Here is a 13,139-nt window from a genome sequence, read left to right on the forward strand (position 1 = left end):
GACTAACCGAAGAAACTGGCTTTCATGGCAAGGCTGTCCGCATTGTAATCATTCCTTTTCTTTTTCTCGGCCCGGACACACACCCACACAGAGAGAGAGAGGGAGACAGAGAGCAGACGTGAGAAGAGTGTCTTCACTCTGAACCTTGGCGTACAGATGTCAGTCTCTTCGCCTTCTTACGGCCATGACGCATAGACACGCGCACAAGAGGGATTCTCCGCGATCGAGGGTGGGTTCAAGTGAGTGATTCGCTGCACAGATTTGCTATACAGATACACACACACACACACATTTGCGGTTTCGCCAGAATGATTCTCGTGGCCTACGCCGCTGTGCTCTTGGGGCCCTCTGTGTCAGCTTCCCGGAGACTCCTCTCATGCCTTTTTGTCATGCGTATCACACCTAAAAACAACTTACACTCTTCCCATTTCACTGCGGTTATCTACTTCGATTCATGTCAATCAAAGCCTCCACTTTGCCTAGGTGGCGGCGGCCCACAAAATCTCGATCAAGGCTTGCCTGTGCATGGAGTCCGACTCTGCGCCGCTCAGCTGGGCGTGGGATCGGAGACGGCGGCGCAGCATCTTCGGTTTTAACGTTGCGAGTGATTGCCTAGGTGGTCTCGCCTTGCTTATTGGTATACCTGTACTTGTTGCAGTGCACCTTGCAACTGTTGTGCTGACGCCACACTCCACTGCATCTCAAGAATGTAAGACGCTTCGGCTGAAGGTATTCGTGGAGCTGCTTCTCTGCCTCAGCGCCGAGGTGCTGCTTTTTCTTCTTCTCGTCGCCGATCCCGGGTTTGTGGACGCACCCACTGACCTCAGCTGCTGCTGCCGTCATTGCGGCATGGAAGTAGAGGACTTTGACCACCACTGTAGTGCTGTGGGGGCGTGCATTGGGAAGGGCAACATGTGCTACTTTATTCTATTTCTGCTGTTCGCAGCGCTTCTGTGTGTTCTTGCGGCAGTGCAAAATGCCGTCTTTGCCTATGGTGCGGTACGCGCTTATAGGCGTGACACAGCCCCCTCATGGACATCCAGAGCAGCTCTTATAGACGCTGGCTTAACGGCGCTACGTTCACCAAGGACCCTATGCTTTCTTGTGCTGAGCGTGGTGGCTGTGGACGGGAGTGTGGTGTGCACATTTCTCTGTCTCCGGTACACCTATCTTGCTTACTGGGGGCTCAGCTCCGTGCGGCGGCGCGGACTGGTTGGCATTCCAGGCTCCCTCTCCGAAGTTTTTGCGCACACCCTGCGCCCTGCCTTCTCGCACAACTTCACATTTCCGCGAGACTACGCGTTGGCAGATCTCTCTGAGTGACGGGATGCGCGTTGGAGAGCTCGGGGCCCGCGTATGTGCAACCGTGTACCCCTCCTCCTATTCCACTCTCGTTTAGGGCATCGCTGTCGCTGACTGTGGCCAAGCATACTGATGGGTCTCTCAGAACACTAGCTGGACTTGCTTAACACGAAGAGGCTTGGCGGTGCCTCTCCACTGCCGATTCACGACCCCCCCCCACCACCCCCTAAACGAGGTATGTGTCGCTCCTTTAGGTGAGGCTGAGCTGGTGGAAAGCAGCCAACATGAAAGAAGAAACAAAAAGTTGAACTCTCTCTCTGTGAGACATGCTTGAGTGAGGTAACTAGCCGCTCAGTATCCCTCGCTGAAGCAAGTGAAGATGTGAGAATGGCTACCTGGTCGAAGCGTCTTCGGCAGGCGATCGCGAGCATCCCACCTGTAAACGACTGCGCACCACACCCAATCCCTTTGTAAGCGTTCTTCTCTCCCCCACACACGCACACTGCATACGAGTCACACTGCATAACTGACCCACAGACTCAAGTTATGACGAGTTTACCGACAAGAGTAAACTCGCCGTAGCGGGGATACTGGTTCGAGCGCGAACGCTACAACAACTCCAATTGCCCCAACAAACTCATAACCTTTGTGGTGCATTCTGCGGTTATGCTGCGGCATCTTCTGTAGGATTTGTCGAGCGCGTCGCGTACACGGCTTGACGGATGGCCATGAAGCCAGCCAGTGTGTCTCCGCAAACTGCAACCAACAAAGAGTGCTGCTCCACCCGGTCTTCATCTCGAACACCTTAGAAAATATTTGTAAAGCATTGCTGCGCGCCACACACCTTGGCGAAGGATCGACAGAAGGCTCCAAAGAGTACAGGAAAAAAAAGAAATGGGGGCTTCTACGCTTTCGCCTCGGGCGTTTCCGAAGAGGCATTCTCTTGGTGTACTTGATGGGACACGATACCGCAAACTCGGCAGGTCGATTCTCGCTCTCACCCCCTCCCCCTCCCCAATCCTTCACCGCCTGACGTTGACGTGGGCCCCGAATTATGGTCGTCCTTTGGGGTTACTTGGGGACCTCGCCATTGACCCTCCCATCACCCTCTGCGCCCACCCGCCTTTGCCGTTTATCACTGCCACACGATGGCCGCCTCACCCCCCCCCCCACCCCACCCCACCCCACCCCACACACGGGCACACACACGCGGGGGCGTGTGTCACGGCCTTGCCACGACTTTACTACTTTCCTCCTCCTCCTCCTGCGCAGCCCTTTCGTTTTTGTCTCGTTGCAAAAAAAAAAAATTTTCTTCGCTGTCGCTCGCTCGGAGTCGCCGCTAACGCAGTCTCGCTTCGCGGAAGCCACAAAAAGGAGTTGTTGCTAACTAGGGGAACGACCAACCTGGTTGATAGAGAAAACATCGTTGCAATGCTCACCAAGTTTGAGGCCCGCTCATCCCGCGTGAAAGCGGTTGCGCTACACAACAGCGCCACGTGGGTTCTCTGCGGATTGCACAACGGTGCGGTGCAGATTTGGGACTATCGTATGAGCATCTGTGTCGACACCTACACAGAGCATGTGGGTGCAGTTCGTGGCGCTGACTTCCACGTGAACCAGCCGCTCTTCGTGACGGGCGGCGATGACTACACAGTAAAGGTGTGGAACTACAAGCTGCACCGCTGCCTCTTTACGATGACAGGGCACATGGACTATGTTCGCACCACCTTCTTCCATCACGAACAGCCGTGGATCCTGTCGTGCTCGGACGACTTCACCATCCGCGTTTGGAACTGGCAGAGTCGCAAGAGCATTGCGTGCTTGCCCGGTCACAACCACTACGTCATGTGCGCGCAGTTTCACCCCTTCAACGACCTTGTCGTGTCGGGCAGCCTGGACAAGACAATCCGAGTGTGGGACATCTCAGCGCTGCGGCACCGGAAGGAGGAAATGGGCATCACGCAGGATCTCTTGGGCACGACGGATGTGGTGGTGCGGTACGAGTTGGAGGGGCATGAGAAGGGCATCAACTGGGTCGCCTTCCACCCGTGCGGCGACCTGCTACTCTCTGCCGCCGATGACCGAACAGTGCGCCTGTGGACAATGTCAGGGACATCGTGCTACGTCTCTCGCACGTTCACGGGACACACGAGCAACGTCTGCTGCGCCGTCTTCTACAGGAACGACTATCTGGTGTCCTGCGCAGAGGACCGCACAATTCGCGTGGTACACATGTCCTCCGGCGCGACAGTGCAGACGTTCCGTCGCGAAGTGGAGCGCTACTGGATCATGGCTAGCGACTCGGTGCACAACCTGATCGCCATTGGCCACGACACAGGCCTGCAGGTCTTCAAGCTGACTCGGGAGCGGCCGGCTTTTGCGATTCACAACGCGACGGAGCTCTACTACGCGTGCCAGAACAAACTGAACATGTACAACTTCGAGACCGAGGAAGTCACCTCCTGCACCGTCAACTACCAGTTTTACCCGCCGACGGCGCTCTCGTGCTGCCCGACGACCGGGGGTGTGATGCTTTCCTACGCTAAAGGTGGTCCACAAGTGGAGTGGATTCCGAAGCCATTGGCCACAAGGACATGTAACGTGGAGGGTACCATGAAGGGCATCGACGGTGTTTTCTTCGGTGGTTACAAGCTCGCCTACGTGGACGTAAACGGCAAAATGTGCATCCAGAATGTAAGCAAACCTGGTGGAAAGCCGCAACAGACAGACGTGTTGTGCAGTCGCATTTTCGCTGCCCCGGTCGGCTGCGTTCTTTGCCAGAGCGACGACAAGATCCTCCTGTACCAGGTGGCGCAGCACGGTGCAGTAATGGAGGCGACGGTGCCGGCGGTGCGGTATGCTGTGTGGGACAAGGATTTCTCCAAGGTAGCACTCATCGCCAAGAACACCGTAACCATTATGACGAAGCGCCTCAAGCTCATTGCGTCGGTCGCCGAGTCGTCAGCCCGCATCAAATCCGCTGCCTTCGATGAGACGCGCGACGTTATGTACTTCACCACATCCAACCACCTCAAGTACTGCTACCTGCGCAACGGCGAGACGAGCACGATCAGCACGCTCAAAAATGTCGTTTACCTTGCGCGGGCCGTGGGCGATACCATCTACGTCTTGACGCGTGACGGTCGCGTTCTGCGCAAGGAGCTGGACAACGTGGAGCTCAACTTCAAGCTCAAGCTGCAGCAACAGTCGTACCGCGACCTCCTCCGTATTATCCAGCAAGGCAAGCTCAAGGGCCAGGCCCTGGTCGGGTATCTGCGCAAGCACGGACACTCCGAGGTCGCTTTGCACTTCGTCAGCGACCCGCTCACGCGCTTCAACCTCGCCATCGAATGTGGCGCCATCGACATTGCCAAGGCGATGGCTACTGAGCTCAACCAACCAGTCACCTGGCGACACCTCGCCGACACTGCCACACGCTTTGGTGACATTCAACTGGCCCAGTTTGCGAGTGCCAAGGCGGGCAACTACTACGCCTCTGGTCTGCTTGCGCTTCTCACGGGCAACACGGCCTCAGTGGCCAACCTTGTCAACGCCACACACGACGACCACTTCAAGCTGCACTACGGCATGTATGTCAACGACGCGAAGGGGCGTGTGGACCTCCTCTGCAAGGCAAACCAACTACCTCTGGCGTACGTGACAGCGAAGTCGCATGGACTGGAGAACACGGCAGCGCAGTTGCTCCAACAGTTACAGCCTGATGTGGCGGCGCGTGTGGAGGCACAGCGATTCTACCCTGTGCCCCAGCAGCAGCCAGTTGATCCAGTCACGGAGAACTGGCCAATGCTGCAGGTGGAGGAGTCGGTGTTTACGCGGCTCTTGAAGGAACCGGGGCACTTGGACGCCATCGCACAGCCGGAGCTCGATGAGGACGTCGCCGCCGGCGCTGGGTGGGACGACGACGAGGATGACGACGCGCTTTTGGCTGGCGCGGGCGCAGACGCTGGCGATGCGGGGGCGCCAACCTATAACGGTGACAAGAGGGGTGGCTGGGATGACGACCTGGACATTGACGTGTCAGCTGCACTGCCGGATGCTGGGGGCGCCTGTGCCGCTAGCAGTGGCTACGTCGTGCCGCGCGAGTACCCACCCATTACGCAGACATGGACGGACGCCTACACACTTCCTGCTTTCCACGTCGCCGCTGGGTCATTTGCTAGTGCACTGTGCCTGCTGCAGCGCCAGATCGGCTTAGCAGACCCGACGCCGCTGAAGCCGTACATGATGCAGCTGTGGGCAGCCGTGAACAGCTGCAGGCCTGCACCGAACGGCCTCTCTACTGTCTTCGCCCTGTCCACGCAGCCGCCGAACAGCGAAACGGAGGCGCCCCACGCCCCAGCACTGCCAGACTTCATGCCTGTGCTAGCCGAGAAACTGCGCATAGGCTACCAGCTGTTCGTCGAGGGCAATTTTGCCGAAGCGCTGGATGTCTTCCGCAGCATTCTGCACCTGTCTGTCATGACGGTTGTGAAGGACGACCAGCAGAAGGCAACACTGCGCGAAATCATGGCGGTTGCTCCAGAATACACACGTGCCCTCGCGCTGCAGCTGCAACTGCGTACCCTCAGCGCCTCCTCGGTCGAGGCGCTGCAGCTGGCGCTGTACTTCACACACTTTCGCCTTCACCGCGCACACCTCACTCTGGCCTTGTCGCAGGCCATGAGTAAGGCGTACAAGCAGAAGAACATCAAGACTGCCGCTGAAGTAGCGCGCCGACTTCTGGAGCAGGACCCACCAAAGAACAAGGCACAGCAGGCCGCCGCCATCATCGCCGAAGCGGACCGCAACCCCACTAACGCCGTCCCAATCGACTACGACGAGCGCAACCCTTTCATCATGTGTTCTGCCAGCTACAAACCAATGTACAAGGGTGTCGTGAGCCCAGTGCGGTGCAGCTACTGCTTGTCACCAGCTGACCCGTCCTACAGAGGGACGCTCTGCCCCGTGTGCAAGCTGTCAAAGATCGGAGTTGACTGCGCTGGCCTTGTCAATCGAGTTTGACGCGTGGGTGTTGAGGGGGCGCGTCTTCCACTAGGCGGGTTGTCCTGTGGGCGTTTCAAGAACAAATCGCTTCCCCTTAGTCGCAGGCTTCATGTGCTGTGTAAACTGCTCGTCGAAGGCAGTAGTAAGGGGATACGTGTGCGTTGACGGCTCGGCGCAGCAACCAAGTGGGGCACCTGTCTCCTTGCTGGGGCCGGCCACATACGCTCTGCGCTGGGCAGTCCCTTATTTGTTGGTGTCCTATCTTTTGCATGTTTGTTGCCTTCAGTGGCGGTGGTGCTCGCGTATAGTGTACCGCTCGTCATCTTCTTATCCACGTTGGGCTTTGCGCGTGGGTTGCAGGAGCAGTGCTGCGTCAGCATTCAAATCGCTGTCTCGTCTCTACTCTCTCTCTCTCTTCTGTTCTTCTTGGCCTCTCTGGGTTGTTTGTTTCTCTTCCTGTAAGTGCGCGGAAGGCTGCGACGATGCTAGCGGCTTCGTAGTGCGCAGCAAGGGGACAGGGGAGGGGTGTACCGTGTGATTGGTGTCGCCGCTTTCTTCTGTTATACCGTTGTTCTTGTTGGTCTCTGACAGACGTTGAAAGTCGTTCCTCGTGCGCTTCTCGGTGTACCTCTATCGCCTCCTTTTTCTCCGTTGACCCCCCACTCTTGTCGCTGTCAACTCGTGTGTGGGTAGGCGTCCCTCTCGTATCAGATCTTCACATTGCCGCTGCACCCCGCCCTCTCCACCTCATAATCGGTCAGCTATGCGGCGGAGAAGGCGGCAGAGAAACGAAGAAACCGCTACGAGCACTGTCATGGTGTAGCCGGCTGCCTTTTTCTTCTCTTCAGCCTGTGCCGGTCGCCGGTCGTGCAACTCCGTGCCACCGCATACCTCCTTAATGGCTGGCGGACGTGGTGAACGGCGCCAGGAGGTGTTGCGCACGCGTGGTCGCGCGTTGGCGGGCTGTTTGACACTGTCACGCACGGACACACTCCTTCACCTGCTCCAAAGCACAAGGAAGTGCAACCTACCATTTGGCCTTATACGTTCGTTTCTTACTTTCTCTCTCTTCACACACTCACTCACCTACCCACATGCCGCAGACACACAGGACTAGCATATTCCCTGGCTAGCAAATCGTCTACCTTCCAAAACAAGCCTCCGCATCGCCTTTTAGTGCATTGTAGAGCAACATTGAAGCCACAGGACCGCTCAACTAGCGTCGCATCACATCACGTGCTTGTGCGGATCAGCGTCACCGGCATGACGCGGTGGAACCAGCGAATGGCCAAGATGGCCTTCCGGCGGTCCAAATTCCGCCGCCTAGCGTGGGGCGACGGGGACCCGTACCCCTACACTCCGCGCGCCACCTTCCGCTACCAGTGGGACGACTGGCCGATGTGGGAGAAGATGTGGCACCTCGCTGTCGGTGTGCTAGGCATTGAGTTTGCCGTGTGGGCCTACTACTCGAAGCTGAACAGCCGCATGGACTGGGCGCGCGAGGAGGCGCTGCGTCGCATGCGCCTGCGCCGCGAGGCCCAGGAGCTGATGATTCTCGAGGGGGAGACCTTCCCAAGTGACATCCAGCCGGACCGCCACTGATGCTGCCCACCTCCCGCCCCTCACTTTTCGGTGGGCTTGCCGAGGACTTTTTACGAAGCGCAGTAGGACCTGCTCACCTGCATCTTATATATTCACCGGGCCATCCCGCGCGCCGTAGTAGCGGCCTTTGTACATGTTGCTGCCATTGCTGACGGTGTAGCTGATCTCTATCAAGTGCACACACTATCGCTAAGCATAGCTTATCACGGAATCACGGTCACGTTCAAAACGCCGCGGACGCTGGCGACAGTGTCACGCAATATAAGCGCCATACTCCCAAACTTGAGTACTGTCTCTGCCATTCAGTATGCACCACTGCCCACCCTCTGTCCTCTCGTCGACTTTCCCTCTCCACCAACATCTCCCTACCTCTGCACACATCTCATCTTAACTTGTACGCCCATATATACACGTGTCTGCTCTCGGTAAATGGAGAGGATCGTCGTCGTCTCTATCGTGACTACAAGTCGAAGCAGCAAATCAGTAGAACACTAATTCAATTCCGCTCCTCTAACACAGGCATACATACGCGATCAGCGCTGCCGCCTGCCCCAACCCGGCTCACTTTCATACGCGATCACACGCGCACGTCGTCTCCCTCGCTTGTGACGGCGAACATGGCGTCTGGTGGATCGATTGTCGCCATCAAGTACAACGGCGGTGTACTGATGGCGGCGGATACGCTGCTATCCTACGGGTCTCTCGCCAAGTGGCCCAACATCCCGCGCATCAAGCTGCTCGGCGGCCACTCCGCCGTGTGCGCCACGGGCAGCTACGCCGACTTCCAGATGATGGCGAAGCGGGTGGAGGACAACATTGAGCGCCAGAAGATGTACCACAACGTCGACGAGATGCACCCAAACGAGGTGTTCAGCTACCTGCACCGCTCCATCTACCAGAAGCGCTGCGACTTCGAGCCGTGTCTGTGCCAGATGGTTCTCATTGGCGCCCGCGACGGCAAGACGTTTCTGGCGGCTGTAGACGACGTCGGCACGCGCTGGGAGGACGACTGCATCGCGACCGGCTACGGTGGCCACATCGCACTGCCACTGCTGCGCCAGGCGCTGGAGAAGAACCCGGGCGGCCTCTCGCGTGCAGAGGCGATGCAGATCCTCACCGACTGCCTGCGTGTGCTCTTCTACCGCGAGTGTCGCGCCATCAACAAGTTCCAGATGGCCGACGCCACCGGCGACGGGGTGCACATCAGCGAGCCCTTCGAGGTGGAGACGAACTGGGCGTACGAGGGCTACCACTTTGAGAAGACGGCCATTATTCGCTGACGGCGTAGGGCTCGCAGCGCCACCTCTCCCCTCAGCCCAACCCCATGCGCACACGCCTCGCATTTCTTTCTTCCCTGTTTTGTGCGCATCCCTCTCTTCCGCGGCGCTATTCAGTGTGCCCCCTCTTGGGCAGCGCGCGCATGTTGGGCAGTCCTCTGAACGGCTTCTTTTCTTCCTTGATGTGTGTGTTGGTTGCCGGAACTAGTCGAATGTGCTCTCATTCCTTGTGCGAGCGTGCGTTATATGACCTCGTGGATGCCTCGTTTTGTGGCTAGCGGTGCTGACGTGGAGCAGCGAACGTGTTCTGCGGAGATTTCACTCCCGTGTGGGGCAACCGGATCTATGAGCTAGGCGCTCTGTGTCACTGACACTGCTCACAAGACGGGTCTTGTTCTCAGGGATGCGCTTGTCGGGCAAACATGTCAGCAGTGTAAGTGACACATCTTTTTCTCAGCCTATCTCCCTCCTCCCCTCCCCCCACCTCGATTGACAATTTTGCTCTTCTTCGCTGCCCACTGCTGCGCGATACGTGACACATGGCAAGGTAGGCACGACTGTGGGTCAATTCTTTCTTGTTTGTGACACCCTATTTCGAATTCTGTGCTCGGCTCAACTCCCACCGGAGCCACTCCCTCGTAGCATGGCATAGCATTTTTGTAGCGTCGCATCACATCACGTACTTGTGCGGATCAGCGTCACCGGCATGACGCGGTGGAACCAGCGAATGGCCAAGATGGCCTTCCGGCGGTCCAAATTCCGCCGCCTAGCGTGGGGCGACGGGGACCCGTACCCCTACACTCCGCGCGCCACCTTCCGCTACCAGTGGGACGACTGGCCGATGTGGGAGAAGATGTGGCACCTCGCTGTCGGTGTGCTAGGCATTGAGTTTGCCGTGTGGGCCTACTACTCGAAGCTGAACAGCCGCATGGACTGGGCGCGCGAGGAGGCGCTGCGTCGCATGCGCCTGCGCCGCGAGGCCCAGGAGCTGATGATTCTCGAGGGGGAGACCTTCCCAAGTGACATCCAGCCGGACCGCCACTGATGCTGCCCACCTCCCGCCCCTCACTTTTCGGTGGGGTTACAGTGCTGTGCCCTTTCCTTGTTTCCTGCTTCAGGCGTGTCTCTACACAAGGTGCTCCTCCTAGGGTTTGATAGACGGTTGCTGATATTGATAGAGTTGCGGCATGTTTGCCTTCTCTGTTAACAGCGCTGGAGGCATGACTGCGATTTTTTCGCTAGTGATGGGACGCTGTGGTGCAGATGAATCGAATCTGCGTATCTGCGACTGCGTGCGCCGTGCATCGACTTCTTCTGACGCACTGATGCTCACGGAATTATCACGACATTCACCTTGGGTGCTTCATTCACTTCTGTGCAGCGAGTTAATGTGCGTCGACTCCACTCTTCATCTCCCTGTTGATCCTCACACCTGTCGCCTCACTCCACCTCCTCTTTCCTGCGTCCGCAAGGCCCCCCCCCTTTTTTTCTCAGGTGAGTCCCTCGCTCTCGACAGTCGCACCGCCCGCTTTTTACTGCACCTCCGCCTCGCCGCCTTCGCCACTTTTTCCACGCAACGTCTGTCACACAACGCTGACTTGGCGGAGAACGTCTTCATCGTCATGAAAAACGTACTTCTCATTGGTGCTTGCGGCGCCCTCGGTCGTGCCGTTGCGAATGCCTTCGTCAAAAGTGAATGGGCGATCATCAGCATAGATCAAGTCGGCGCCGTCAAGCAGGGCGATGACTGCCATACTGTCAACCCTGCAAGCTCCATCGAGGAGCTGCAGCTGGCCTATCTCTCTGCAGTTGCCGGACTCAAGGTAGACGCCGTGATCAACGTCGCCGGCGGTTGGGCCGGCGGATCCATAGCGGACCCCAGCACCGCTGCATCAGCAGAGCTGATGCTAAGGCAATCGCTCTTCTCCTCTATAGCCGCGGCGCATCTGTTCAGCACGCAGGGTGGAAAGGGTGGGCTTCTTCTTCTTACTGGAGCAGCAGCTGCTGTGGGTCCCACGCCCAGCATGATCGGATATGGCACAGCCAAGTCTGCAGTGCATTTTCTCTGCCAGTCTGTCGCAGCGAACTCATTAGCGCTGCCATCAGATGCAAGTGTCCTGGCCATCCTTCCCATGACCCTTGACACTTCTGGAAACAGAGCGGCGATGCCCCACGCTGACCGCTCCACGTGGACATCGCTCGAGGACGTGGCTCGGCAAATCGTGGAGTGGAGCAATGGAAGTCATCGTCCTCCGAGCGGATCGCTCGTCAAGATCGTTACCGAAAACTCGAAGACACGTTTCATCTTGTAGTGAGGTGAACTATCGGGCAGTCGCACAGACCTCAGAGGCTTGTTTGCGTTGCCTTTTCCGACGACGCGCAGCCCCGCGTAGCGACTAGTAGCTGCGTGCTTACCCTCTGAGAAGTAAAGTCTTCGCCTAGCACCCGAACGAGATCGTAGCGCAATAGGTGCTCATCACGCTTCGTGATTCGTCTACGCTGTACCTCGCCACTCCAGTCACTATCAAGTATCTTCTCGGAAACATGATGAGGCGAACAATATGTTAAGGGCTGAGAGATCGCCATCCATTGTTGAACACTCGGCCTTTATGTGCGCATGAGAGGCGCCACACCTCCCCTGTCCTTCACTGCTGGTTTATCCCAATTTCTTACCCCACTTCTCCCGCTCCTCTAACACAGGCATACATACGCGATCAGCGCTGCCGCCTGCCCCAACCCGGCTCACTTTCATACGCGATCACACGCGCACGTCGTCTCCCTCGCTTGTGACGGCGAACATGGCGTCTGGTGGATCGATTGTCGCCATCAAGTACAACGGCGGTGTACTGATGGCGGCGGATACGCTGCTATCCTACGGGTCTCTCGCCAAGTGGCCCAACATCCCGCGCATCAAGCTGCTCGGCGGCCACTCCGCCGTGTGCGCCACGGGCAGCTACGCCGACTTCCAGATGGTGGCGAAGCGGGTGGAGGACAACATTGAGCGCCAGAAGATGTACCACAACGTCGACGAGATGCACCCAAACGAGGTGTTCAGCTACCTGCACCGCTCCATCTACCAGAAGCGCTGCGACTTCGAGCCGTGTCTGTGCCAGATGGTTCTCATTGGCGCCCGCGACGGCAAGACGTTTCTGGCGGCTGTAGACGACGTCGGCACGCGCTGGGAGGACGACTGCATCGCGACCGGCTACGGTGGCCACATCGCACTGCCACTGCTGCGCCAGGCGCTGGAGAAGAACCCGGGCGGCCTCTCGCGTGCAGAGGCGATGCAGATCCTCACCGACTGCCTGCGTGTGCTCTTCTACCGCGAGTGTCGCGCCATCAACAAGTTCCAGATGGCCGACGCCACCGGCGACGGGGTGCACATCAGCGAGCCCTTCGAGGTGGAGACGAACTGGGCGTACGAGGGCTACCACTTTGAGAAGACGGCCATTATTCGCTGACGGCGTAGGGCTCGCAGCGCCACCTCTCCCCTCAGCCCAACCCCATGCGCACACGCCTCGCATTTCTTTCTTCCCTGTTTTGTGCGCATCCCTCTCTTCCGCGGCGCTATTCAGTGTGCCCCCTCTTGGGCAGCGCGCGCATGTTGGGCAGTCTTTTTGAATGTGTTTCGAGTGCATCAAGGTGTCGGTGGTGCGCCGCTGGATCGGATGTTTTCTCTACTCTCGTGGACCAGGGAACCTTTCAAGGAGCACCTTTACCATTTACTCGTCATCATAGCCCTTGGCCGTCAGTGTGGCGGAGGGTAGTGCGTTGTGGGCCTCTATGGCGCTGCTGCTGGAAGAGTTTTGCCCGCACCACTCTGGGAAGGAGAACTCGGTGTGCTCACTTTCAAGCACCCCATCGTGTCCTCTGTGGTCGTGGTTTTGGGCCCAGCATACGTTCCACACGCGAAATGTGTCGTACCCAATGATGCAGCTGAATGATTTTGGCGCT

At 57.9% G+C, this 13,139-nt stretch overlaps 7 protein-coding genes across 7 annotated transcripts; all 7 read left to right on the plus strand.

Moving 5' to 3' along the window:
- Positions 1-525: 525 nt before the first annotated feature.
- LBRM_20_3920 (conserved hypothetical protein) lies at positions 526-1,323 on the plus strand (the record flags this gene model as incomplete). Its single annotated transcript, XM_001564622.1, has 1 exon — positions 526-1,323. One exon carries the CDS (start codon positions 526-528, stop codon positions 1,321-1,323), a length of 798 nt encoding a protein of 265 aa, XP_001564672.1.
- Positions 1,324-2,733: 1,410 nt separating this feature from the next.
- On the plus strand, positions 2,734-6,324 carry LBRM_20_3930 (putative coatomer alpha subunit; the record flags this gene model as incomplete). Its single annotated transcript, XM_001564623.1, has 1 exon — positions 2,734-6,324. One exon carries the CDS (start codon positions 2,734-2,736, stop codon positions 6,322-6,324), a length of 3,591 nt encoding a protein of 1,196 aa, XP_001564673.1.
- Positions 6,325-7,569: 1,245 nt separating this feature from the next.
- Positions 7,570-7,908, plus strand: LBRM_20_3940 (conserved hypothetical protein; the record flags this gene model as incomplete). The annotated part of the gene is made up of 1 exon (XM_001564624.1): positions 7,570-7,908. The coding sequence occupies one exon, from the start codon at positions 7,570-7,572 to the stop codon at positions 7,906-7,908; it is 339 nt and encodes a 112-aa protein (XP_001564674.1).
- A 617-nt stretch (positions 7,909-8,525) lies between these two features.
- Positions 8,526-9,188, plus strand: LBRM_20_3950 (putative 20s proteasome beta 7 subunit; the record flags this gene model as incomplete). Its single annotated transcript, XM_001564625.1, has 1 exon — positions 8,526-9,188. One exon carries the CDS (start codon positions 8,526-8,528, stop codon positions 9,186-9,188), a length of 663 nt encoding a protein of 220 aa, XP_001564675.1.
- A 703-nt stretch (positions 9,189-9,891) lies between these two features.
- On the plus strand, positions 9,892-10,230 carry LBRM_20_3960 (conserved hypothetical protein; the record flags this gene model as incomplete). Its single annotated transcript, XM_001564626.1, has 1 exon — positions 9,892-10,230. The coding sequence occupies one exon, from the start codon at positions 9,892-9,894 to the stop codon at positions 10,228-10,230; it is 339 nt and encodes a 112-aa protein (XP_001564676.1).
- A 577-nt stretch (positions 10,231-10,807) lies between these two features.
- On the plus strand, positions 10,808-11,497 carry LBRM_20_3970 (quinonoid dihydropteridine reductase; the record flags this gene model as incomplete). The annotated part of the gene is made up of 1 exon (XM_001564627.2): positions 10,808-11,497. The coding sequence occupies one exon, from the start codon at positions 10,808-10,810 to the stop codon at positions 11,495-11,497; it is 690 nt and encodes a 229-aa protein (XP_001564677.2).
- A 486-nt stretch (positions 11,498-11,983) lies between these two features.
- LBRM_20_3980 (putative 20s proteasome beta 7 subunit) lies at positions 11,984-12,646 on the plus strand (the record flags this gene model as incomplete). Its single annotated transcript, XM_001564628.1, has 1 exon — positions 11,984-12,646. The coding sequence occupies one exon, from the start codon at positions 11,984-11,986 to the stop codon at positions 12,644-12,646; it is 663 nt and encodes a 220-aa protein (XP_001564678.1).
- Between the last annotated feature and the right edge of the window lie 493 nt (positions 12,647-13,139).

The sequence above is a fragment of the Leishmania braziliensis genome (assembly GCF_000002845.2).
Source record: "Leishmania braziliensis MHOM/BR/75/M2904 contig, possible fusion of chromosomes 20 and 34".
Lineage (NCBI taxonomy): Eukaryota > Euglenozoa > Kinetoplastea > Trypanosomatida > Trypanosomatidae > Leishmania > Leishmania braziliensis.